The sequence below is a fragment of the Prionailurus bengalensis genome, chromosome E1 (genome assembly GCF_016509475.1).
Source record: "Prionailurus bengalensis isolate Pbe53 chromosome E1, Fcat_Pben_1.1_paternal_pri, whole genome shotgun sequence".
In the NCBI taxonomy this organism is placed as follows: domain Eukaryota; kingdom Metazoa; phylum Chordata; class Mammalia; order Carnivora; family Felidae; genus Prionailurus; species Prionailurus bengalensis.
The window spans coordinates 27,266,530-27,293,041 of record NC_057347.1 but is presented as its reverse complement, the minus strand read 5'-3'; the positions used below and the strand labels follow the sequence as shown (position 1 = coordinate 27,293,041).

The following is a 26,512-nucleotide window of genomic DNA, read 5'->3' as shown; positions in this document are numbered from 1 at the left end:
AATGCAATGTATAGTATCTGAATCAAATATATTTTAAAGACAGCTGGATGGAGTTGCAGGTGAAGCTACAGCCACCTGGGGATCTACCTCAGTAACATTCTTAGTTTACGTCCAAACCAGTATATGAAAGGGAGTTGAAGTCAGCGGTATCTCCAGAGGCATCTCACATCCTGAGACCTGCTCAATAAAACATGGGGTTTCCTACTGCTCTCTGGGGAATTGCAGAACTTTAGTGGTGAAGTGAACAGGCTGGGCTGCTCTCTTCCCCTGACCCCTGCCAGCATTCTTTCTCAAACTGACCTGTTTTCCTGCAGGGAGACTGCCCCACTCCACCCACCTGGTGCCTTCCTGGATTTCCTGACTGCCTGGGCTTATTTTTTAACCTTCTCTTACTTGAAAAGCACCATTTCACTGACCCAGAACGTGGGCTTCTCCCTCTGTTCACTGGCCATTCCACTTTTCTGGGCTAGCCATCCGCATTTCCCTTCAAAAGCTTTGGAAAATCGGCAGCAATAGGGGGCTGGGCGCCTTCCAATTCCCCTACCACGTCTTTCCTACTTGTAACTCGCTGAAATTACTAGCAGAGCAGGGAGAAGTGGAGAAATGGCTTGCTTCTGAGTAGGGCCTGGGCTGGGTTGGCATTATTTTATTAAATTCAATTGGACCGGATCCTGAGAACCTCTTAAGGTAACTTAGGCTCTGAGTTAGAGATGGCTAAGGTGTAAGGAGCGGGTTACTGTCTTGACCCTACAAGCACCATTACAGCTTCCCCACTCCTATTCCTAGGTTCTAGGAATCCCAGCCTTGACCTGCGGACAAACCCCAAACACAAATAAAAGGTCTCCCCTCAGGCACTGAAAGCCCACCCTGCTCAGACCCGGCACTCCGCACTCCCCGCACCCCAGCCCGGCCAGCGCCGAGGGGTGGGGGTGGGAGGCTGGGGAAGCGGGGGGCGGAGTTCCGTCCTTCGCTGATTGGCTCGGGGAGGATGGGCTGCGGCCGAGCCGGGCCAACCCGCGGCGTGTTGCTATGTGCTAAGGCGAGGGGATAGGCGCGGGGGCGCGTCCGTCACAGGGCAGCCCCCGGCCCCGACCCGGAGGGATGCGGAGTGGCGGCGGCGGCAGTGGCGGAGACTGTGGCTTTAAGAGCGCGCCCGGAGCCCGGGAGCCAGCCGGGCGGCCCTCTGCTGCTGCGCACCCCCGCGGAGCCGAGCCCCGCGCTGGCCGGACGGGGCAGCTTGCTGCCGGGTAAGCGAGCCTGGAGCGCGGCGCGGGCCGGGCGCGCGTGGGCGTGGGGCGCGCTGTCAGCGCGGGCGCGGGGCACCCGGCAGTGGGCACCGGTCCCGTGGCCCGTCCGGCCCGGCTCCCGCGAGGTGCGCTGCGCCCCCGAGGCGAGGTCCGGCGTGGGGTGCCCGTGGAGGCCGCGGGCGCGAGGGGCGGGAAGCGGGCCGCCGGGGCCACGTGACCGGTTTGTTTACAAACACTGCAGGGCCCGGGCAGCTGCCCGCGGCGGGACCCTTGGTGGCGCGGGTCCCCGGGTCGGGGCGGAGGAGCTGTGCGAGAAGCCGGGCAAGTAAGTCTAGGGTGCGCAGTTTGGCGGACGGGACTTGGACACCGGGTCGCTGCTTCTTAGCACAGTTTCTGTGCGTTCGGGCTCCGTGGGGGGTCGGCGGAGGGTGGGCTTCGGACGCTCTCTGTCCCCGGTGACGCTGGGTCTCCGCTGGAGACACTGGGTCCGGGGGCGTCGCCCCCGGGGCTCCCGCCTGTGGGGGACTGGCCGCCCTCGAAACTCCCAGGAGCGCTTGGCCGGCTCTGGGCCGAGGTAACCGCAGCCGAGTTCCTGCCTGGCCGCTTCCCGGAGCCTCCCCACTGCCCTTGCCAAGGGGGTGGGCGCCGAGTTCTCTCCTGCCCGACGGAATGCAGGGGCCTCTCCAGCGAATACCTCCCAGGAACTGGCGCTGAGGGGCAGCCCTGACCTCTCACTGCTTCAAGTTCACCCTCCTTGGCCGCCGACCTCCTGGGTGTCTTTAGTCAAGTGGTGGCTTTTCTCCCGTTGGGGGTTGGGGTAACCACCTGTTCTTTTGGACCCAGCCCAGGAGACTGCCACCTCTGGCTTCACTCTCAGCATACAAGCACTTAAAAAGCCAAGTGAGTGAGTGCCCTCCGTTTGTTTTTTTTTTTTTTTTTTTGGTTTTGTTTTGTTTTTTCTGCAAGTAGCAGACCCTCCCACAGTCTCACCGCCGTGAATGGCACACCAAACTGCTTCTGGGTTTTATGGGGCTTTGCTTTCTGGCCTTCTTGTCAACTTGTTGTCTTGGAGTCTTGGCTCTTTTAACTGGGTACTTGCTTCTGGTGAGTCTAAAGGCTAATCTAGCTACTCATCCTCCTTTCTTTGCCCTTCCTCTCTTGTTCCTGTCTTCTGGCCCAGCAAGATGGGTTTCCCTGACCCAGAGCATTAGGCAAGCCGCTTCTCTGTATCTCATTTGGTGAGGGAACGCTGGCAGAGCAAGGAACTCAGGGGGTTTAGAAGTTAACTGCCTTGCCCAAGGTAACTCCTGTCACTGGCTCTGCAGTAGGACTTGACCTCGCATGCTTGACGCTCTTCAGTAGTCTCCTCGTTGTGAGAACTTCAGGCCTTGCCATCAGTGGGGTTGGCTTTCCTTTGACTTCATCATTGCCACAGGATGCAAAGATGGGCCAAATCTCAGTTGTCTATTCTCCCCTCATCTCCTTAGCACTCAATACTAAGGCTGAGTCTTGCCCCTGATGAGGAACATTTTAATTCTTCTGAATTGTGACATGAATGGCTATAAGTTCTTTACCAAGGAAAAGGTCCAGCCTGAGGAGAGTTGTGCAAACTTCCCTTTGGCACCATCCCTTATCCCCATCTTCGTGGTAAAGGTCTCAGGCAGGGGTGGGGGCCTTGGGCTCATCCCCCTCCTTAGCTTATATTGGTTTAGAATTTAATAATAGAATTTCTGGGATCTGTCTTGATATCTTGTGTTTGAACTAAAATAAGAAAGCTTGGAGTTAGGGATGGAAAATGGAAAATAAACATGCACAAGAGTGTTATTTTCCTTCTTTCCTCTAGGAGAGTGGTTTTCAAACTTTGGGGTCCAAAATAAGGAATACCTTTTGCATCTCTGCACTGAGGTCCACACCTGCATTAAGTTCTAGGAAATAATTGCCCTCACTACCTACAGTGTGCTCCATATATAGTTTTTTCTTCTTAATTAAAAAACAAAAACAAAAACTCAACTGTTGGTCATGGCCTGTTAACTTGATTTCTTGACCAAATGGGTGAATGGGTGATGACCCACAGTTTAAGAAACATTGCTGTAGGACAGAGGTCCTCAAACTTAAATGTACATAAAGATGAGCTGAGTAGTATTAAAAAATGCAGTCTGGGGGCACCTGGGTGGCTCAGTTGGTTAGGCGTCCGACTTTGGCTTAGGTCATGATCTCCTGGCTTGTGAGTTTGAGCCCCGCTTAAGGCTCTGTGCTGATAGCTCAGAGCCTGGAGCCTGCTTCGGATAGTGCCTCTGTCTCTCTTTGCCCCTCCCCCATTCATGCACCGTGTCTCTCTCTTTCAAATATAAATAAACATTAAAAAAAGTATTTAAAAACTGCAGTCTGTCAGTACACTCTGGAGATATTTTTCTCAGTGGGTCATGAGATTGTGATATAGGTGGTCAATAAGAAATGGCATAAACTGGATATGAAGTGTGCAAAGCCTTAGTCAAGTGTGTGACCCACTCTATGCAAACCCAAGATCACTCATCTGACAGCACTAGCTTAGGCTTTGAGAAGTCTAAGGGCATAGTGTAGTTTGCTTTCAACTGTCATGAAGCCTTGGCCATAAGACCCCCCATCGCATCCACACCACCCTGCCCAATCCATTTGAGGGCTGCTGTGTTCTGTACCCCTGGATGTTTCTAGGTGCGTGGGATTGGGGTTGTGAGTAGTTCTGATGAATCTGCTCTACTATTCATAGATTATGTGAATTTTTACTGTTTTAATGATTTTAATAGTTTTGAGACAGTGACATAGTTATTATGCCTGGGATGTTAACAATTGGCCAGCAGAAAATGTTGATGCTGTTTAATAGCTGGGTATTCTAGGCTATGTGGCCTGGGGGAAGGGCAGGTTGGTGATTTTTGGAGGGGGGTCTGGGAGAGTCAGGGCCTTATCTGTCAACAGTTGTTAATAAGAAGGGACATAAGTTCCCCTGACCTCCTTGCCTACCTACCTCAGCCCTGGTTCTTTCCTGTGATGATAGCTTGGCTTCTGTGTGCAGGTGAACCTTGTTAGTTACCCAGTTTCTGATGCTGTTACCTCTATCTCAACCGTCAAGCACAAACCTGATGTATCCACATGTTAGATGTTTTCCTTTATTGTGTCCAAACATGTTGGTAAAAGAAATTTCCTTGAATTAATCAAAGCTGCATTTAGCTTCAAATAGAACCCTATCCAAATTCAAATTCAACTATGGTCCTTCCTGCCAAAGATATGGTTTATATGGGAACACTAACTGTAGGATTGTTGAAATTGATAATGTTCAGTTTGGTCAAACAGCTTACATTTGGAATATTTAGTTTTGAGCCAGTAATAAAAAAGAAAACAACAAATGCATGGCAAAAGATAGGATATCCTAGTATAGAAAAGCAGAGGGAAGAGATGTCCAGGTGGGACTCAAATGGAGGTTCAGGATCAGTTTCCTTTGTAAATTATCTTGGCATTTCCCTAGGGTCCATCAACAAACCACTGGGTGCTCTGACAATTGCATTATTTAGCATGAAAGGGTATAAGGCTCTGGAAAAGGAAGCATCTTTTTAAAATGTAGCCTCCTGTTATGGGAAGTCAGGGCCTTCCGGCTAAAGGTATTTTATTAGAGTTGATAGTTTTCAATGATGTCATCCTTAACAAAAAATGATATTTACTTGCATCTTTATATATTTTTTAAGTTTACTTATTTATTTTGAGAGAGAGAGAGAGAGAGAGAGAGAGAGAGAGAGAGAGAGAGAATCCCAAGTAGGCTCTGCACTGACAGTGCAGGAGTCGTGAACCCTCAAACTAAGATCATAACCTGAGCCCAAACCGAGAGTCCTGGGCCTAACTGAGACACCCAGGCCGGTGCCTCTTACTTGCTTCTTTGAAGGACCACACCTACCTGAATTTCCCTGAGATTTGTGAATATGGCCCCTGAGAGTTTAAAAATAAATTGGATTATGCTACTCCCCTGTTTATAGTTTTCCAGTGGTTTCGTATTGCCCTTCAGACATAATCCAACTCCTTTCCCTGTAGGCATTGCACAGCCTATCTCCTTCCCCAACTTCTCTCTCCTCCTCTCCTATGTGGCTGGTCCACTCTGCTCCAACTGCACCAGCTTTCCTAAGGTTTCTAAAATCTGGAAGGTTTGTTTTTGTCATTGGGCCTTTATACTGGTAGTTCCTCTTTCCGGAATGCCTTTCTATAATTTTTTACATGATTGGCTTCTCTCACTTGGGTCTCAGAGAGCTCCTCTCAGAACAGCTCCTCCCTTCCCTGCCCCTCAACTTTATCGAATCTCCTTAACTTTGTTTTTTTCAAAGAACTTTAATACCATATGGAAATACATTGCCTACTTGATGGCTAGATTGGAAGCTTGGGAGTTTCTCTGTCTTGCTCACTATTGACAGTACCTGGTGTGGGTAGCATTGGATAAATATCGGTTGGTGGAATGGGTGAATGACTAAAGAGAGTCAATGGTTTGAGTCTTTAAGAATATAAATAATACTTAAAAAAATGTTTACTTACTTATTTTGAGAGAGAGAGAGCACGTGCAAGCAGGGGGAGAGGCAGAGAGAGAGGCTAGGTGCCTCCCTAGCAGGCTAGGTGCACTGTCAGCACGGATCTCAATGCAGGCTTGATCCCACCAACTGCGTGATCATGACAACCGAAGTCAAGAGTTGGACGCTCAATTGACTGAGCCACCCAGGCGCCCCAATACTTTTATTTTTAAGAGAAGAGAAAAATAATTTTTCTCTTCCTTTTCCTGGGGTGGACTACTGTTCTCTTGGAATATATCTTAGGACTTCTGCTTTTCACAATATTTTTCACCCTTTTATACTTTTTATAGGTCTCTAAAAGCTCTGTTGTCATTTTGTTGTTAATAAACAGCTCTTGCCTCCCCTAGTAGCTTTATTTTGTTTTTACTGTTCTCCTGACAAATAAGCATTTCTACCAGTAATCACATTTCATTGATAGTAGGAGGCACTGTAAGTAGGACTAGAGGAACCAGGAAGATTGGGATAATTAGCTCTGTGACCTTGGGCAATTTGCTAAACTCTAAATCTCTGTTCCTTTTGTAAAAAAGGTCTAATACCAGTTACTATCACAGAATTGATGGGAAGATTAAATGAGAGAATGTATGGGAAACTGGGCACATACACACTTGCTGTTAGCTTTTATTTATTTATTTACTTTTGAGAAAGAGCTTGAGTGTGTGCATACCTGTGCACAGGGGAGGGGGAGAGAGAATCCCATGGCTCTCCAGGGCCAGCTCAGATCCTGACTGGGGGCTTGATCTCACAACTATGAGATCATGACCTGAACTGAAAACAGGACACTTAACCAACTGAGCCACCCAGGCACCTGCTGTTAGCTTTTAATAACACTCATATCAATAGGTTTCCCTCCTGTCTTTGGCAGGAATTCCCAATCCATTGATTTGGGAATGTGCAATAAGAGGGAGAAAACCACCAGATCTTTAATTAGTGCCAATAAATGAAGACCAAACATGTCACTTAGATCTATCAGAACCAGAACAGAAGTTCGAAATCATCTCATTGCAAATTGCTGCCCAACTTAAAAAAAAAAAAATTTTTTTTTTTTTCTGAAATTTATTGACAAATTGGTTTCCATACAACACCCAGTGCTCATCCCAAAAGGTGCCCTCCTCAATACCCATCACCCACCCTCTCCTCCCTCCCACCCCCCATCAACCCTCAGTTTGTTCTCAGTTTTTAACAGTCTCTTATGCTTTGGCTCTCTCCCATTCTAACCTCTTTAAAAAAAATTTTTTTTTAATGTTTGTTTTTGAGAGAGAGTGCACGCACGGACACAACACACACACACACACACACACACACACACACACACACACACACCAAGTGACGGAGGGGCAGAGAGAGAGGGAGACAAAGAATATGAAGCAGGCTCCAGGCTATCAGCACAGAGCCAGATGCAGGGTTTGAACTCACCAACCACAAGATCATGAACTGAGCCAAAGTTGGACACTTAACTGACTGAGTCACCCAGGGGCCCCCTACTGCCCAACTTTTAATAACACCCATGTGTAAGAAGTCATATTTATGCAAGTTTTTGGAAGGACATGTTGTCTACCTGTTCCTCTGGCCATTCTTAGTTTTATCCTTGGATTAAGCTGGCTTACTGAAAGGTGCATATTTGGGCCATATTACCTCAGCCCCTTGAGTTATTTTCACTGAAATGAACTTTCACTGCCCTTTGCTTTCCTGGAGGACGTTGTCCTAAACAGCTTTATATAACTTGCTACTACATTTCTTATAAGGGTTGATGTAGTTGAAATCTTAAGCTACAATTTCACTTAGTGTCCCCTTTAAAAAGTTAATAGGAAGAAATTTCTTTCAGGAATGAGTGCCAGAAAAAACTTTCCTCTCCTGAGGAACGGGCATGATATTTCTTTTTGGGCAATTGGAAATGTATAACTTATCATGTTTCTCTTTTTGTTCTGGGTGCCAGGAGGCACAGAGCCAAATTTGTGGCCTGACTTTAGTAACTATAGGGCCCTACATCCTAATTTTTTCCAGTGTTAAACTTGTAATTTTTATTTTCTCTAATTTCAAGTTAATGATTTATATTTCTTTTTAAATTGGATATATGCTGGTTTGGGTATTAAAATCATTCTAGATTTTACATTTTAGAGATGTAAACATTGAGGCTCAAATAGGCAAAAAGGACTTGTTTAAGACACAGAGCTAATTAGGGCAAAGCAGAGACTATAAACCGTACATTTTGTTTCTCAGGCCCAGGGTTGTTTCTACTCCTGTATATTTCTGGAAAAATACCAACTCTTGAATAAAATACCAAATACCCCATAGTGTCTTTTTATTTATTTATTTTTTACATTTATTTATTTTTGAGAGACAGAGTGAGACAGAGCACGAGCAGGGGAGGGACAGAGAGAGAAGGAGACACAGAATCTGAAGCAGCCTCCAGGCTCTGAGCAAGCAGTCAGCACGGAGCCTGACGCGGGGCTCAAACCCACGAACCGTGAGATCATGATCTGAGCCGAAGTCAGACGCTCAACCGACTGAGCCACCCAGGTGCCCCTGCCCCATAATGTCTTGGTCCCAGGCAAAGCCTACCTCCTCTCTGTGATGGGGCAAAGCAGCATTCTGCCAGAGAGGTGCAACACTGCCACTCACATTCCTGGTTGGGTCAGCAGCACTGTGCTCTCCTGTTTCCTGAGCTACAGCCTTCCCCTGTGGTCTTGAGAATGTGGTATATCCAGATTTAGTGGTTTTGATCTGAAACTAGATTGCCAGCTCAGAATGAAATTAGTCTCTAGTGGCTCAAGTTCCCTTGCCTATTTTTTGTTGGGAAAGGAAGGCTTGATATCCATATGGCACATGTGTTCCACTGAGGCCGAAACAGGGTCTTCTGGGAGTGAACAGTAGTTGAGTTTGGTTTGACTGAAGAAAGTGGCATTATTTTATCTGATAGGAAATTTAATCATAGGAAATATTGACCTTCCTAATGATTTGTTTTGTTTTGCTTTCCCATGCTGTTCTGGTTGTGAGTACCTGGGGCAAGAGAGGGTAGGCTTTGAGCACATCCTGCCTGAGTCAGGAAAATTTTGATTCCTATTTTGAGCTACAGAAGAGGAACCTCTGGCCTAGGGCTGAAACTGAACCTTGGTTTTACTTTGTTTTCCTGGCTAATAATAAGTCAACAGATAATATGGGACCTTTGGGAGATAAAGATGAGTTAAGATATGGCCCCTGCCACATATACTCTTAAGCATGTACTCTAATAGGGTGATTAAGGTGTATGTGTCAATAAGGTACCAAGAGTTTGAAGATACAAAAAGTATAGGCATTTTGGAGATGGGGCTGTGAAGAATGATGAGGATTTAAACATGCAGAAACACTCCAGGGGGAACAGTGTGTGCAAAGGCACAGAGGTGTGAACATTAAGAGGTAATGTATGGGGAATGTTCAGTAGGCACATGAGATGTTGGAAAGAGAACATTGGGATTTTGCTTGGGCTACTATTGTTACAGTTTAGAGTAAGTTCATGGAAATGGACTGTGGCTTCCATTCACAGAAGAACTCTGTGAACAGTGGTTAGTTGATACAGATAATAGGCATTCTCCAAAAATGGGACTATCCCTAGAGAGTGTCAAACCTGGGTGCCATAAGGATTTCTAGGCAAACCAAAGGCCTACAAAATCAGAATTTTCAGGATAGGGAATCTAATAAAAGCAAGCAAATGATAACCCTCCCCCTCCCCTCAATTTCCCATTTTTGTAATGGAGCCCAGCCCCACACACATTTCTGAGGTCTGGAAATCACAGATGTAGTAGATATCCCTAGTAGAAAACAACTACTAAGCATCTTTGACCTTTAGCCTCCTTTCCCTTACTGTATTTTTACCACTTCCTTTTCTTTTGTTCCTATGGCTCCTGTGTGTGTCCTCCATTATATTTGCCTCCTGTTTATCTCTTCTTTTACCACTTTGGTCCTTTGTGTGTGGGGGGTCCCTCCCTAAGTTGATCCACCACCAAGTGGACCATAGGTAGAAATGAATTCTCTTTCAGTATTTGCTGTATTAAATTTTTTTTTTTTCCAACGTTTATTTATTTTTGGGACAGAGAGAGACAGAGCATGAATGGGGGAGGGGCAGAGAGAGAGGGAGACACAGAAGCGGAAACAGGCTCCAGGCTCTGAGCCATCAGCCCAGAGCCTGACGCGGGGCTCGAACTCCCGGACCGCGAGATCGTGACCTGGCTGAAGTCGGACGCTTAACCGACTGCGCCACCCAGGCGCCCCAGTATTTGCTGTATTAAAGGTATAAACATATGTATTATGTATAAATGCAAATTAAATGGGGCTTTCGGTTATTTTGACTTACAAGATTCTTTGTTTCCTTAGGATTTGAGGAAAAAAGTATCCCTATATAACTGCAGCGTTAAAGCTAAAAATCCATGAGCAGGAAGATTTGATAGGAACTGAAAACTAGCTATTGTGTCTGATCTGTTGTCCTATCTTCTGGTTGAGGTTATTCCCTTCCTTCATTTGTTTTCTTGTATTTCTGTAATTAAAAGTTGAAGCAGTGAACCAACCCTGAGAGTCTGAAGATGTTTTAAGAGAACTTGACATTTTTGTTTGCATTATAACTAATTGATTTAGACTCTCCCTCTGGAAGATGTTCTGCTTGTGGCTCTAATGAGCTCAAGGGCCAAGGATACCCATCTTTGGACTCTTCTCTAACTTGTCAGGATTAAAACATCCTTGGTGGGGGTTGTCCCAGGATTCAAATCTTGGTTCTGGTACTATTTATTTATTTATTTATTTATTTATTTATTTATTTATTTAATTTATTTTTAAAATTTACATCCAGGTTAGTTAGCATATAGTGCAACAATGATTTCAAGAGTAGATTCCTTACTGCCCCTTACCAATTTAGCCCATCCCTTCTCCCACAACCCCTCCAGTAACCCTGTTTGTTCTCTGTATTTAAGAGCCTCTTATGTTTTGTCCCCCCTCCCTGTTTTTATATTATTTTTGCTTCCCTTCCCTTATGTTCATCTCTTTTGTATCTTCAAGTCCTCATATGAGTGAAGTCATATATTTGTCTTTCTCTAATTTTGCTTAGCATAGTACCCTCTAGTTCCATCCATGTAGTTAGAAATGGCAATATTTCATTCTTTTGATTGCTGAGTAGTACTCCATTGTATATATATACACCACATTTTCTTTATCCATTCATCCATCAATGGACATTTGGGCTCTTTCCATACTTTGGCTATTGCTGATAGTGCTGCTATAAACATGGGGGTGCATGTGTCCCTTTGAAACAGCATACCTATATCCCTTGGATAAATACCTAGTAGTGCAACTGCTGGGTCGTAGGGTAGTTTTATTTTTAATTTTTTGAGGAACCTCCATACTGTTTTCCAGAGTGGCTGTACTAGTTTGCATTCCCACCAGCAGTGCAAAAGGAATCCTCTCTCTGCATCCTCTCCAACATCTGTTGTTGCCTGAGTGGTTAATGTTAGCCATTCTGATAGGTGCGAGGTGGTATCTCATTGTGGTTTTGATTTGTATTTCCCTGATGATGAGTGATGAGCATTTTTTCATGTGTCGGTTGGCTATCTGGATGTCTTCTTTGGAGAAGTTTCTATTCATGTCTTTTGCCCATTTCTTCACTGAATATTTGTTTTTTGGGTGTTGAGTTTGATAAGTTCTTTATAGATTTTGTATACTAACCCTTTAAATGATATGTTGTTTGCAAATATCTTTTTCCATTCCTTCTGTTGCCTTTTAGTTTTGATGATTGTTTCCTTCACTGTGCAGAAGCTTTTTATTTTGATGAGGTCCCAAGAGTTCATTTTTGCTTTAGTTTCCCTTGCCTCCGGAGACGTGTTAAGTAAGAAGTTGCTGAGGCTGAGGGCAGAGAGGTTTTTGCCTGCTTTCTTACCGAGGATTTTGATGGCTTCCTGTCTTATATTTAGGTCTTTCATCCATTTTGAGTTTATTTTTGTGTATTGTGTAAGGAAGTGGTCCAGGTTCATTTTCCTGCATGTCACTGTCCAGTTTTCCCAGCACCACTTGCTGAAGAGACTATCTGTATTCCATTTGATAATTCTTTCCTGCTTTGTCAAAGATTAGTTGGCCATACATTTGTGGGTCCATTTCTGGGTTCTCTATTCTGTTCCATTGATCTGAGTATCTGTTTTTGTGCCAAGGTTCTGGTACTTTCTAGTAGAATGACCTTGGGCAAATTGTTTAACTTCTTGAGCTTTTTCCTCATCTTTTAAACAAGGGTAATCATAATAATGCCTGCCTCCCTGGGTTGTTAGGATTAATTGAGATAATGCATATCAAGTACTTGGCCCATCATAGGCTCATAATAGGAAATTAATAAACTATAGAGTCCTGGAGTCTTACTGATAGTTGTGCATGGCCTCAGATGACTCCTTCTTACCTCCTCCCCTCACTTCCCACATTTTCAACCAACCTTTCTGAGCTCTTCCAGCAAGCCAGGCTTTGGGCTGGGTATGAAGGATGATTAACCAGATGTGCTCTTTGGCCAGGAATGGCTCACAATCTAGTGGGAAGACTGATCCATAAACAACTAGCTTTGTGGAGGATGTTTCTTAAATTATATGAAAAAACTGCACTGGCAACGTGCATGGTGCCCCTTGATAGGCTAGAACTGAAAGGAAAAGAAGCTGTAATTCTTACTAAAACCTATCTGCCAGTCCCATAACAGGAGAGATCCAGAAATTTGCTCTAGAATCAGTTTCTCTCTCCCACCCTACTGTCTCTTTTCTTCTTCAATAGATGGCAATATGAGATGACAGTTTAATAATTCCTGGACAAAATACATCCATCTTCGAGCTAGTGGTGGTTGGGACTTTAGACACACAGGCATCCTTTTGAAAATGGCTTCTGCCCTTTTTTTTTCTCTTGAGTTTGAAGTTCAATTTCCAAATTCCAATTGTGGAAAGGCGGGGAGCCCAGCCACAGATGTCAGAGTCTAGAGTTTTGGATTTATTTGAATTGGGAGATTAAAGTGAGGAAGCCAAAGGCATGCTGAGAGCTGAACAACAGAATTGTATTGGCAGATTTGAGATGGATGGTTTGTAACTAATTGGGGCCCCAGCTGTGCCCTGGGGGAGTAGCAGTTAAAGAGAAATCAAGGTTATACAGTGCCTGGGGTCCAAAGACATTCATTTATTCAGTAAATAATATTTGATCTTTGAGAGTGTGAGCTACAGATGAAAATCAAATAATCACCTCAGTAAAAGTACAACTGTAGCTGTGAAGAGTGCTGGGAGGAGGAATCTGTGTAGTAGGGGTTGGTGGAGACAAGGGGAGGGTTCCCTGGCGAAGTAACTTTTAAAGATGGGCCACATCTCTTATCCTACTTTCCAAAATGTTTTCTTGATAGATCTTCTAAATGACTGTTTTACATTGTAGTTCAAGTGTAGCCCTGTCATGGGGGTGAAGCAATGGACACGATCCCTCTCTGGATCCCAGATCATGAGAAAAATCTATTGGTTTTGTTTTAACCAGGATTATCTTCTCTGAGCATGGCCAAATACCAAATGAAGGACTGATGCTGAGGGTGGCAATCTCTGGGAGCTGAAGGAAAAGGGCAGATGTGGCCCTCTTTTGTGCATGGACTAGAGGCAGGGTGGAGGGACCGCTTTCCTTGCTGACCTGAACCAAATCTGATGCTTAATTTTTCTCAGACTCAGATTGCCCTGGGGCTTTTGTGGGGACCACTCTGGGAGAAATAACTTCCTGGGTTGGAAGTCTGAGAGTTTCTCCAGGGGTCAGAAGTCAATGCCAGTGTGGGGAGGGTCCCTTGGGAAGCTACCCAGGGTGGTGCACAGATGGTGTGAATGGCCAGGGGAGGCAGAATGGGGAACACTTCTGCCATCAGACAGAAGCTGGATAAAACCATCAGAGGGTCTGTCTTGTGTGTTGCATTGGAGATATGGCTCCATGGGACTGAGTATCATGCACCATCTGCCAGTCCATGTGGGTTGATGTCACAAGAGTTTGCTGGCTTTTTAACTTTGTGGAGCATTAATGGTATTTGAGTCCCATGTAATGGCCAGAATTAGATATTTTAAATGCACTGGATAGTATTTTAAATAAGATTAAAAATATCAGCTTTACAGGGCAGCACAGCTTCACTGATGGTCACTCATTTCACTCAGTTAATTACCATCTATCAAGTCCCTCTGGAAAAAAGAATAAAAGACTCTCTGATGTGCCCGAGAGTAGGAGTCCTAGGGAAACCAAGGGACAGTAAAGACTGGGCTTGTGACTGTAGGAAGTTCCCAGTCTGGAAGACACACAGTGTGATAGAGTACCATTCAGGAGAAAAGTCTTTTGCATCCTGGGAAAAGGGGGCCACCGCCAATGCTTAGGGTCTTATCTGGGTATTAAGGGATGAGTAGGCATCTTCCAGACATCGAATACAGGTTAAGGCTTTTCAGGAATCTAAAACAACTTGGGAAAAGGTAGTGAACAAGCTTAGTCTTCTGGGGAAACAGGTTTGGAGGAGGTGGGAAGGTGATGGTGAAGATAAGGAGAATCAGCCCAGTTTCTTGGTGCCACCTGAGGGGTTGGACCTCATCCTATAGGCTGCTAGGAAACCACTAGAGGTTTTGAAACATGAGAGAGATGTGATCAGATTGTGTTGTATAAATAGAATTCTAGAATGGGCTGGAGAGGTAAGAGCTGAGTCAGGGAGACCAGTTTAGGATGCTGTCACGTGAGTTCAGGGTGAGGGAGGGTAGGGCTCACACAGTGCTGCTGGCTGTAGCTGTGAAGATGGCTATGGGAGGCTGGTTTGCAGAGCCAGAGCCAATTGTCTAGGGGACCGATGGAGTATGACATAGAAGCAAGAGAGAATAAAGGGTCTTTCCTGCTTCGGTATATGGGCCTTCAGGAGAAGGGAGCAGAATTAGGGTGAAGGTGGTAGGAGCCAGGAGAAGGGGAAAGATGGTGCTGGCTTTGGATGCATTTAATTTGAAGTGCCTTCCTAGAACCAGTTAGAGGCATCCTATAGAAAGGGACCCAGGCTTCATGACCAGAAGGCAGAGGTTTAGAAGACTTGGATATGGATGAGAATGTCTATGGGGAGCAAGCAGTCAGGGACATGGTAGAAGCACCTCCAAGGAGGAGGAGGAAGGAAGAAGAGCAGCCAGGGAGATTGAGGCTCAGTGAGAGAGAAGAGCCAGGAGAGGCATGATAGGCCATAAGGGGAGAGTTTAAGGAAAAAGTAGCCCACAAGAGAACTAACTGAATGCAACACCAGGCCAAATAGTGTTAGCATTAAAAAATATTAGTGTTTGGACTTGGCACGTTGGAGGCTGCCCATGTTTTTGTTACTCAAAAGCCTGGTTGTGATAAATGATATTCATGGAGCTTTGCCAGAAAGCTCTGTAACTCTTCCATTCCTCTGGAGAGTCTACATCACTGGATCCAGCCAGACCATCAGAAAGCCATGTTCTTGGGCTGCCCTGATTTGACCCCCATGTAGAATCCCTTTTACTGAATTGCCCTTTGGTGTTTGTTTTGCTGTGCATTTTCATGCAGGGACCTCTAAGAAATAGTCTTGCAAGAGTTTCATGGTGGGAACTGTTGCTGTATGCTGAGGATCTTGTCCACTGTGTTCACTGCTCATCATCTCTGCAACCACCCACAGGAGAAAGCTCTCAGAAAATCTATAGCCTGAACAACCAAAATGCTTTTATTTTGTAGGAAATGTAAACCTTATAAGTACTGATATTTTTCTTCTGCCTTGCTTACTAGGGAGCTCAAAGCCAAATTTGCAATTGAAATTTAGTAAATATTTAGCAATGTAACAGCATGCATTTCTCTGTCTTAACTCTCCTTGTGTTCTTATATTCCTCCTACCCTAATTTTTTTTTATTTTTTAAAAAAAATTTTTGGGGCGCCTGGGTGGCGCAGTTGGTTAAGCGTCCGACTTCAGCCAGGTCACGATCTCGCGGTCCGTGAGTTCGAGCCCCGCGTCAGGCTCTGGGCTGATGGCTCAGAGCCTGGAGCCTGTTTCCGATTCTGTGTCTCCCTCTCTCTCTGACCCTCCCCCGTTCATGCTCTGTCTCTCTCTGTCCCAAAAATAAATAAACGTTGAAAAAAAAAAAAAAATTTAAAAAAAAAAATTTTTTTTAATGTTTATTTAGTTTTGAGAGAGACTGAGCACGAGCCAGGGAGGACCAGAGAGAGAGGGAGACACAGAATCCGAAGCAGGCTCCAGGCTCTGAGCTATCAGCACAGAGCCCAATGTGGGGCTTGAACTTGCGAACCATGAGATCATGACCTGAGCTGAGGTCAGATGCTTAACCCACTGAGCCACCCAGGTGCCCCAGTAATCTATGTTAAAAGTATATGCTTTTGTAAGTTACCTTTAATCCTTTTTGGAGATGTGAGTTGTGTAAGAAAAAGAAGGAAGCCATTGGTGAACATTAGCCAAGTGTCCTTGGTAATGAATCTTCAGACAGATTGTTTGGGCTTTTTGTATTATTATCTAAATTGTAGAAACAAGTAGTATCTGATCTCTTCATAGCTAGTAACAGCTACCTCTATCTAGTGTCTAGTGAATTACATGCAGGTTTCAGGATGTTCAAGGGGAACTACCTTTTTCCTATGCAGATGTTCTAACAGATGTAAGCCTCATGTGGCCACCTCCCCAGGTAGATAGAGTGCTAAACTAAGGGCCTTGTAGTAATACAATGCTTCGCTAACAGATGTTGCAAAGACACCATCCAACAGCCATTTCTGAGTGGACTCTGCACGACTGGTATGTTCTGTGACCTCGCTGAAATCAAGGTCTTAGCAGAATAAAGGATGGTGGATGGATTCTGTGCTCTGGCGCAGGATTCATCTGGCAGAGACATCATTACAATATGGAATCAGGACTTTAAGAGACAAAGAAATCCTAGAGATCATGTAGGATTATCATCTGACAGATAATCCTTGTGAAATCAAGCCTCAGCCCTATGTCCAGGGTAGAGATGAATGGTTAACTTTGTTTATGAGAGTGGTTCTGGGTGCCTGGGTGACTCAGTCCGTTAAGCGTCTGACTCTTGATTTCAGCTCACGTCATGATCTACTGGTTTGTGAGATTCAGCCCCACTTTGGACTCTGCACTGGCAGTGTGGAGCCTGCTTGGGATTCTCTCCCTCCCTCTCTCTTCTGTGTCTCTCCCCACCTCTCCCCTGCTCTCTCTCTCTCCCAAAATAAAAAAGTAAACTTTCAAATTCCAAAAAAAAGGAAAGAAAGAAAGAAAGAAAAAAGAAAAAGAAATAAAGAATGGTTCCTTGAAGATCCAAGCTGGCTTTTATTATCATCTGAATGAATTTGAAGTGCTGCCTGGGTCCAGTTCTACACAGTGGGTAACTAGGAATGATGACATTGATTTTCCTGTGTGCCTTGCTCATCAGCTCCATGGTAGTTGTAATAGGGGTATTTCAGTAAAGTTTTCACTAGTGGCCCCATTGTGGGGTTAGTTGAATCAGGGTGGGCTACAGAGGTAACTTTTCCACAGCACTAAGTGATAGAATGGTCTGTTTGGAATGATATAGCACTAATGTTAGATCCCCAGCTAAGCCACAAAAATCTACTTAAAGCAGTGTACCTTTAAGTGGATTAATTTAGGCCCTAACCCTGTAACCACTTTGAGTCAGTGTGGGAGATAGGAACACTGCCCATTTGGGTCTTGTGAATAGAAACAGTTCCCGCACTTTTTCTCCCTTGCTGGTAAGGATGATTACAGCTAATTAGGGTTATCGAATGCTAACTTATCCAGGTGCTATGCTTGAATGCTTCACTTGCAATATCTCATTTGATTCTTTTGTCTCCTCCACAAGGTAGGCACTGTTGTTCTTCCCTTTCAGGCAATTTGCCCAGTGGTGATGCAGGTGGTGAGAAAACCCGAGACTGGACCCAAGTCTGTTGGCCTCTAGATCCTGTAATCCCTCACCAGTGGACTAACACCACCAGCCACTTCTCTTATTTGATGGTCCAGGAAAACTGGGTCTCTCTACTCCCCGGTCTGGGTTCAGGACCTTCCTCCTGGGATAGAGGCCTTCCACAGCCATTATCTCTTTTTCCTCCCTCCCAGTTCCAGAAATGGCTCACCTGGTCCTTTTCCACTGCCACCTTTTTTTCCCCCCTCTATTAAGGGTTTCTCTCTTTCTCAATATGTGTGTAATTTAACCTAGCCCCCACAAAGGCAAAGAATAGAGTTGGATGCCAATGACAGGCCTTTGATTAATGCCCAGGACTTAGAACATCTTCTGTAGCTAAGGACCATAGTTCTGAGCATCTCAGCACAGGATCTAAGTGGGGGCTGTCAGAGGAGAGTAGTATTTCATGGGCCCTGGGAACCCAGAGTATCTTTGCCTACTACCTCATTACTTTGAGGGGGAAGGGAGGGACCTCAATCATGTCTGCTATCCACACAGGGGTGGACTGGTCTAGTCAGCAGCCCAATGGGAAGCAGAGGGAGTTCAGTTCAATAATGGCTGCTACTGTGTGCTCTCTGCTGCTGAGTCCAGGGAGCACAAAAATATGGTCCTTGTCCTTGGAACTTACCTCTCATGGAGGATACAGAGGTAGAAAAGGATAATTTTGGTTCCTTAAGATGGAGGTGAGCACTGAGGAAGAACAAATAAGCCCCATGTTGGGGGTGGCACTTGAGTGGAGTCTTTTTTTTTTTTTTTTTAAGAGCATGAGCAGGAGAGGGAGGGTGCAGAGAGGGAGGGAGGGGGGATGGAGGGAAGGAGGGAGAGAGAGAGAGAGAGAGAGAGAGAGAGAGAGAGAATCCCAAGCAGGCTCCACACCCAGTGGGAACCCCAACACAGGGCTCAATCCCAAGACCCTGGGATCACAATCTGAGTCAAAATCAAGAGTTGGATGCTCAACTGACTAAGCCACCCAGGAGCCCCTTAGCTGAATCTTAATGGACAAGTTAAAGGGCCTAGTAAGAAGAGGTGGGAAGAATGTGTCAGGCTGAGGGAGTGGCATCAACAAAACTGTGGAAGGGTGAAATGCAAGTATGGTGTATTAGAGGGAGCTAAGAGTTTGATAGCCAAATCTGAGCACTTAGGAGAGTCCCTGACACATGGTAGACCCTTAAATGTCAGTTTAAAAAATGGGAGTATAGAGTATGAGGTGTGGTAGAGATGAATCTGAAGCAGTTTGTGGGTGTCAATGGTAGATGGTTATCAGTGGTAGTACACACTAGGAATTTATTGTGTACTTACAGGTGCACAAGCTGAGTATTAGTTAATCTTCACAGAGCCTTATGAAGCTGATATTATTATTCCTGTTTTCTAATGAGGATGGTAGCATGGTTCAGAGAGGTTAAGTAAATTTCCCCAAGGTCACACAGCCTGTAAAGGTTAAAACAGATTTAAAAACCCTGAGTATGGTTCTAGAACCCATCTTAACTACTGCTCTGTGTTGCTTTTCTTTTTCTTTTTTTTTTTAACTTTTAAAAATTTTTATAAAATGTTTATTTTTGAGAGTGTGAGCAGGGGAGGGGCAGAAAGAGAGAGAGAGGGACAGAAGGTATGAAGCAGGTTCTGCACTGACAGTGCCCGATGTGGGGCTTGAACCCACAAATGCACGAGCCATGAGATCATGACCTGAGCCAAAGTTGGACACTGGACGCTTAACCGACTGAGCCATCCAGGCACCCCCTCTATTGCCTTTCTGAAGGCCATGGGAGTGACAAAACGGTCAAATCTGCTTTTTAAATAGGTAACAATGGCTGCAATACAGAGGATGGATTTGAAAGGGAAAAGAGGCTCAGGGGCCTGCTAGGGCTGTATAAATCAGAGATGTGTTCTTGGCAGTCCTTTAAGGCATGTAGGAGCATGGCCACTGAAGAAGCCACCTCTTAGAAGGACCTCAGTAGCAATTAGGGAAGCACTTCTATGGCTCCTCCAGTGTCATCCATCACCTCCTTGTTGCCTTGAAAAGTCTAGGTTTGGAGAAATGTCACCCCAAAAGTGCCATCTCCTGTGCTGCCCAAGGACAAGTGAGAGGGTCCTAATGGAAGTGGCGATATAATCCTCAAGCCTCTTTTTTCTTTCTTTCTTTCTTTCTTTCTTTCTTTCTTTCTTTCTTTCTTTCTTTCTTTCTTTCTTTCTTTCTTTCTTTCTTTCTTTCTTCTTTCTTTCTAAGTAGCAGCATCTTTTTCTAATTGACTCCTGTGCTGCCCAAGGACAAGTGAGAGGGTCCTAATGGAAGTGGCGATATAATCCTCAAGCCTCTTTTTTCTTTCTTTCTTTCTTTCTTTCTTTCTTTCTTTCTTTCTTTCTTCTTTCTTTCTAAGTAGCAGCATCTTTTTCTAATTGACCACTAAAAATAATAGCTATAATTTGGTATAATTGTATGCCAACACTGTGTATGTTCTGACATGTCATTTGCTGCTCATGACCCTGTGTATGTTGGTATTTGAGTTGGGGAAGCTGAGGGTCCAGTGGTTGAATAAATTGCTAAAGGTCATTGAGCTAGAGAGGAGAAGGAATGGTTTGTGATTCCACAGCCCACTTCTTTTCCGGGCAGTCTTTGCCTACCCTCCACCAAAGTACCCCACAAAAACAACAGACTGGTGCTGTCCTGTGGCTGGAGGTGTTACTTCCCCTAGTGAGTTCCACCTTCTCAGTTTGTGTGGTCCCTTGTCTCCCACCTGGAGAGTCTGTCCCTTCTGCCCCTCCATCCTGGGGACATTCAGAAATTTTTCTTCTGAGTTCCAGCTGCGGTTGTGGCTCCTGGTGGAAAAGGCCTGTCAGGTGGGACAGCCAGGTTTGCTGTGTGCTCCCTGTGCATTTGGCTCTCAAAGTGCAGTATCTGGGGTCTTTGTTTTTAATCATAATAGTTCACATCTTTTCTTTCCATGCTGATCAGCAGGAGCCAGCTGGGGCTGGTAGCAAATCTTCCTTTAATTTCCACTGTGATGGATTATTGCTTCACTTAAAATGGTGTTTAATTTGTACATGTGCCCTGAGGCTTTTAAATATCGAGCTCATTTGATTATTGTTGGAAATCAATTTGGACTCCAGTATGTTCAACGAGTTGGACTCGTGAAGTCCCATGGAGCTTATGGCCCCATTACAGGTACCAAAGTCCAACAATCAAAATGTGGTGAGTTCTGCAGCCTCATACCCTAGTTTCTTCCCTTAAAGAAAAAAAAAAAATCCATCTATTTTACCTTCCTTCCTAAGAATTGATTCAAAGACGCAGCTTTTAAAATTTTCGCTTAAGAGGGAAGAAGACAGTAATAGATGATTACTTTTTGGACCTAGCTGTCATCCTTTTTTTTTTTTTTTTTTTCTGTGACAGCCTACTGTTTCTCTTTTTAGACACAAGGACCCTCTCTTGATTCTGCTTCAGCTTGCTTTCTACTTACCCCCTCTCATTACTTCCAGCTTGCCCTGTAGTGCTTGGACAAGATGCATATTTCAGCAAGCCACTTTTTCTTTCCTTGCTTTTCCTTTGGATGGCTGTGAATTCCTATGAAAAGAGGGAGAGGAGCAGAATGAACAGCAAAGTCTCATGCCTGCTGTTTAAGCTCCCCGGGGTTTCTCTAGTACCAAGCAGCCTGAGATATTGCTTATGGGGTCAATTTTTCTTTTGTCTTTTTAAGTTCAGAACAATGGTATGCAGTGAATGTGTGTGCATGGGTATGTGTTTGTATGTGACATGTTCACATTGAGTACAGACTATAAATGCTTATTCCTCAGAAGGAGCTTTGAACAAGTTTTGGAATTCAGATTTGAAGCTGAGCATAACCAGAAACCCCTGTGTACAAACTTTTTTTTTTTTTTTCTTCCCCTCTCGTTTCCTACAGAAGAGAAGTGAGAGAAGAAATAATTCTACTCTGGGGAAATGCATAATTTAGAAGCTGTCTGCATGTATAAGAAAACAGACTCTGTGGCTGCTCTATAAACCCAGACTGGCAGCCAGGGCTCGTTGTTTCCTTTTCTTCCTTCAGTGTTTGTATAAGACTGATGGGACCCACGCTCCTAGTGCTCCCCACTGGGCAGCTAAGGCTGTGGACTTCAGAAGCTGGCCTGGGGAAAGCCTTGAGCTCATTTCCCTGCTTGCCTTTCCTATTTTCTACCCTGACCTACCACCCCTTTCTTTCCTGGAGATAACTGCCCTTCCTGCGAGTGAAACAGAGGTATTGGAAAGTTCAAGGGTATTTCAGGAAACCCTAGGCAGGGTACTTGTCTCTTTCTACCACCTGTAACACCTCAACAGCCAACACCATTGGTCTACCATGGGTTTTTATTTTGACCAGACTCACCTTACCTGCTATCAAAAGATGTCCATGGTGAGAAGGAGGGGCTCTGGGTCCAAGGGGTCATGATCTTCCTTCCTCATCTCCTATTATGGCCAGGCCTAACTCTGAGGTAAAGCTAGGGAAACTAATTCTCACTTCCAAATTCTTCCAAGTATTTCTGTACTGTTCAGTTTACCCTGATTTCACATCTTTAAAAATAGTGGTGGGGAGACCAAGCAGGGAAAACACTATACCTGGGCCCCTGTAAGTCTGAATCCCTTCAATAGTTGGACACCTCATGTGTAATTGGTCATCCTGAATGTGGAGCCACTGTTGTCCTTCAGCCTAATGCTGGCCCATGCTGTTGGCCATTCAGGAAGATATACAGAGTCCTAGAGGTATAGTGAGGGTATAGTGGCTCTCAGTGACTGCTGTGGTGGGAAAGATATCAGGGAGGAGGGCAGCATCCCTTTGGAAGATTTGGTTAGTGAGGTTTAGAGGAAAAAGAGGACTATGATTTGCAACTTTCTCTAAACATCCAGATGGATCCCAGACACAACCCAGAAGATCTGATTTTATTTGTCTTCCTCCCCCGGCTCTCTAAATAATTTTATCTTCAAAGCATGATGCAGGCATTAATTAACACTGTGGCTCTCCTGGGAGGTAGGCAAGTGGGAACACCACCCCTGTTAGTGAAGCCCAAGGAATAGGCAGGTTCAGAAACTTTAGGTGGGGGAGCCAGAGAAGCAGGGTATGTATTGAGGTTTTGCCCTCAGACCTTTACTTGGACATAGCCTGGAAGCCACCCACTTTCTCAGTGTCCTTGGTTCCTAGTAGAATAAAATTGCTGAGGCAGTGGCAGAAGAGATGTTTGGCACTGTGGGATGACTAATGGGAACTTTGAGGGTTGAGGAGAGATTCTGGTAAAATTCACTGTCATTGTGAATTTTAGATGCAGGGGTCTGATTGTGCCATTTGTTTCATTCATTTCCTTGCTTGCTTTTCAAACAAACAAACAAAAAAAGTACTAAGCATCTATTTCTGGGCAAGGTATGGCAAAAGAGCTTGCTAACCATAAGGGACCCTGCTGGTTGGGAACTTGATCCTTTGTATCCCATGCTTGATCCATAAAGCAAAGGGTGGGATGGAGCATGGTGGTTTCTGCTGGTAGTGGTTTCAAGTGTTGGAAGACTCCAGGTATCTGGAAATGGATGAGACATGTATCTGTGACTGTTGATGTAGTGACTTTGTAGAGGCTGAACTTTGCCTTTTCCTTTAGCCATATATCTTGGTTGGCTCAGAAGAGGAGGCCCTTAGGAGTCTTCTCCCTGGGGCTACAGGTGGCGCATCCTTAAGCCTGGCCTCTTATAGGGTCCCCTAAGAATGGTGATCATGCCCATTTCTGAATGTTGGTGGAGGGTAGGTGGGGTGGCTGTTGAGTACCCTGAGTTGATACTGAACCTCCAACTCTAGAAAAGCAGCAACACTGGGATCTCCAGTAGTTTCTTTCTCATTCATTGGGCATCTTGGCAATGATGACAAGAGACAGAGAAGGGGTCATTTTTTCCTATAAATGTTGCCCTCTCTCTTGGGTGGCATTTGGACTCTACTTGCTTTGCAGGAAGCCCTGTTCCATCAGTTAATGATATTCCCCTTATCTTGGCACTGCAGGCTGCTGAGAACCAGCCCTAGACCTCTGCTTGAGGGTCCTTCCTCTGAAGACATCACCAGTGTGTGGAGCGTGCCCCACACCCACCCCCTGCCAAACCACGGCCTTTACCTGTGTCTTCCGGTGTTTCCCGTGCGACCCATCCTGTGGGAGTGCCTCGTGGGCCACTCCAGAGTTCACTCCACGCTCTACGGCGCCAATGGTGAAGATGACAAGATCCAAGACTTTCCAGGCATATTTGCCTTCCTGCCACCGGACCTACAGCTGCATTCACTGCAGAGCCCACTTGGCCAATCATGATGAACTCATTTCCAAGGTACATGTTCCCTGCAGGCCTTGCTTGCCCACCCCAGGTGTGGGGGGCATTTCTGGCTCATAAGGTTGCACAGGTTTATAAACTCTCCCAAAGAGCCCGGGATATTTGTGGGTTTTTGTTTTGTTTTGTTTTGTGTTTTGTTTTTACAGGTTCCCTTCCTGGCTGTCTCACTCAACTGAGAAATAACTCTGAGTTGGAGGGAGAGTGTACTAGTTTAGTATGTGATTTTGGAAATTAAATGTCATCCCTGTTGGTGGCTGGGGGAGCTGGTGGCTCACAAGCCAGAGGGGAGAGGGGCTGAAGAGTGATTGGAGCCTTTCGCTAGGCTGGCTTAACTCAGGTTGGCAAGTGAATGCCATGTAGAGGGCTGCATGCCTGGAAAGTGAGCTCTAAGAAAGGTGGTAGGGGCAGGATATCTTAGAGGAGGCACTTCTTAGCTGACATAAGAAAGGATATTGCCTGCTAAGCCCCCTGGGAAGGTTACAAGATGACTGAGTTACTAAAATGGGTGTCCTTTGGGGAGGACCAAAAGTGGCTTGGTAAAGAGCTGACCCTGTCCTGTGGGGATCTTTAGGGCTTCTACATGAGATAATATGGTGTGACACCTGATCAAAATTAGAAGAAATAATGGAACCCTATTTTCCTGGAAAAGCATTAGCAACTGCTTCCTAAAGTTGGGGCAGGGAGATTATTAATAAATCAATAAACATCCCAGTTGTTCAATCCAGGAACTGGCTCCTTCAGGCAGCATTCTCAGGGTGGTAGCTACCTCCCTCCTGGCCCTAAATTCCCATGAGAGGAGAAATGGGTTTTACTAGGCTGCACAAAAAGGATAAAGATCATGGGGACCTTTTCCCTCTAAAAACCATCCTTCCTCAGAACCTGGACTTCATGCCATTAAATAAAAGAACAAGCCAACCTGTAATCATACCCAGACTAAATTAAAAAAAAAAAAAAAGTGCTCTTGATCTGTTTACAAGAACTTCTAGAAAAGGTGGCATCACTTTTCCCTGGCTCTGGCTCGATAGCCCAGCCAGAGAGAAGGCTGGGAGATGAAGGGTCAGTAGTTCTAGAACAGTCCCTAGACTGTTGTTCTAGAACAACCATGTGTTGTTGTGGGGCTTCTCAAATCAGGACTAAGAATGGAAGTCCTCCTTCTAGGCCTATTCCAAGATCTAGGGTTACTACAGAGTTTGAATCCTGGAGCCCTCAGAGTCTTGACCTCTGGCCCGCTTTTACTTCTCTAGGTTTCTGCTAATTACTTTCCTTTGTGCCATTTATGTTCCAGCCAGCCTGTAGCTCCCTTCTCTGTCAATAGACTCATCTTGTCTCAGATTCAGCTTGAATCTTTTGGGAACCCCTCAAGTCTGGAATTTTGGATATGGGGAGGCTGTGTCAGTGAGGAAAGAGAGGATCAGTCCTCTTTGCTTTGGAAGGGGGCCTACAAGCTTGGAGGGAAAATGTGAGCTGTCCTATTTCTGGAAATCTCCAGGGAAAAATGGAAGTCAAGACATCCTTTTAATACCACGAGAAAGTGCTATGTATCATAAGAAATTGAGGTAACAATAAACTGTATTTTAGCACCTTCTATGTATTAAAAACTGCTACTTGACACTTTGTAAATGTTACCTCACTTAACCCTCATAAGAAGACTTTAAGGTAGGCTATAGTAGTCATTTTATGGATGGAGAAGTTGAGACTCATACAGGCTGTCCAAGAATGCAAATTGGAGGCTTAAAGGAGAGAGAGCAATTACTTTGAGTGTGTTCAAGAAGGATTTCTGGAAGGGGTGGTATTTGAGCTGGGTCTTGTGAGATGTACAGAAAGGAACGTGTGGAGATGGTAGTGGCCTTCCACATTGATGTTTGGAGCCTGGTATTCAGGGCCTTGGACAATCTGGCCTTTTGAGTTTGATTTCTTGCCAGTTCGTTGCTTTATTTTCCAACCACTTGGAACTAAGCAACATCCCTGAATATGCAGATGGGGGTATTTCAGTCCTCTGTGCCTCAGCCAACAGCATCCCTTCTTCCTCACCTCTTTCCTCTCTCCCAGGAACTTTTATACATTCTCCTTCATCTGGGACCATATCTACTAGTTTGGTGTCTCTGGGTTAGAACCTGACCCATGGCAAGAGCTCAGTAAATGAACAGATAAACAGATGGGTGGAGCCTGAGCCTTAGGAGAAGACCAGTGATGAGCAAAAAATGTCTTTGTTGGCCTCATGTCCTCCTTCCTGCCCCTTCTGGGGCAGAAAGGCTCATTCACAAGTCCAGGCCAAAGTCAGCACAGGCTTCAGTTTCACTGGCCACAACCGGTGCACAGATGGGGTGCATTAGAGCTTGATGATTTAAAAAGTTGGGTTAAATGCCTGGCTGTGGGGAGAGGGTGAGGGAACTGTGGCTGGCACGGCACAAAGATTCCTTTATTTCATTCCGCAGCCAC

At 45.1% G+C, this 26,512-nt stretch overlaps 1 protein-coding gene across 2 annotated transcripts in view; it reads left to right on the top strand.

The window, feature by feature from the left end:
• Positions 1–1,042: 1,042 nt before the first annotated feature.
• The window catches only part of YPEL2 (yippee like 2), a 62,395-nt gene continuing 36,925 nt past the window's right edge, over positions 1,043–26,512 (top strand). The window contains exons 1-2 of one of the 2 annotated variants that reach the window (XM_043583901.1): positions 1,043–1,247; positions 23,757–24,070. In XM_043583901.1, the coding sequence (XP_043439836.1) occupies positions 23,954–24,070 (117 nt within the window). In that variant the 5' untranslated portion in view covers positions 1,043–1,247; positions 23,757–23,953. Of the gene's footprint in view, positions 1,248–1,472; positions 1,573–23,756; positions 24,071–26,512 lie in introns of those variants that run through there. The other variant, XM_043583902.1, reaches the window with a different exon arrangement.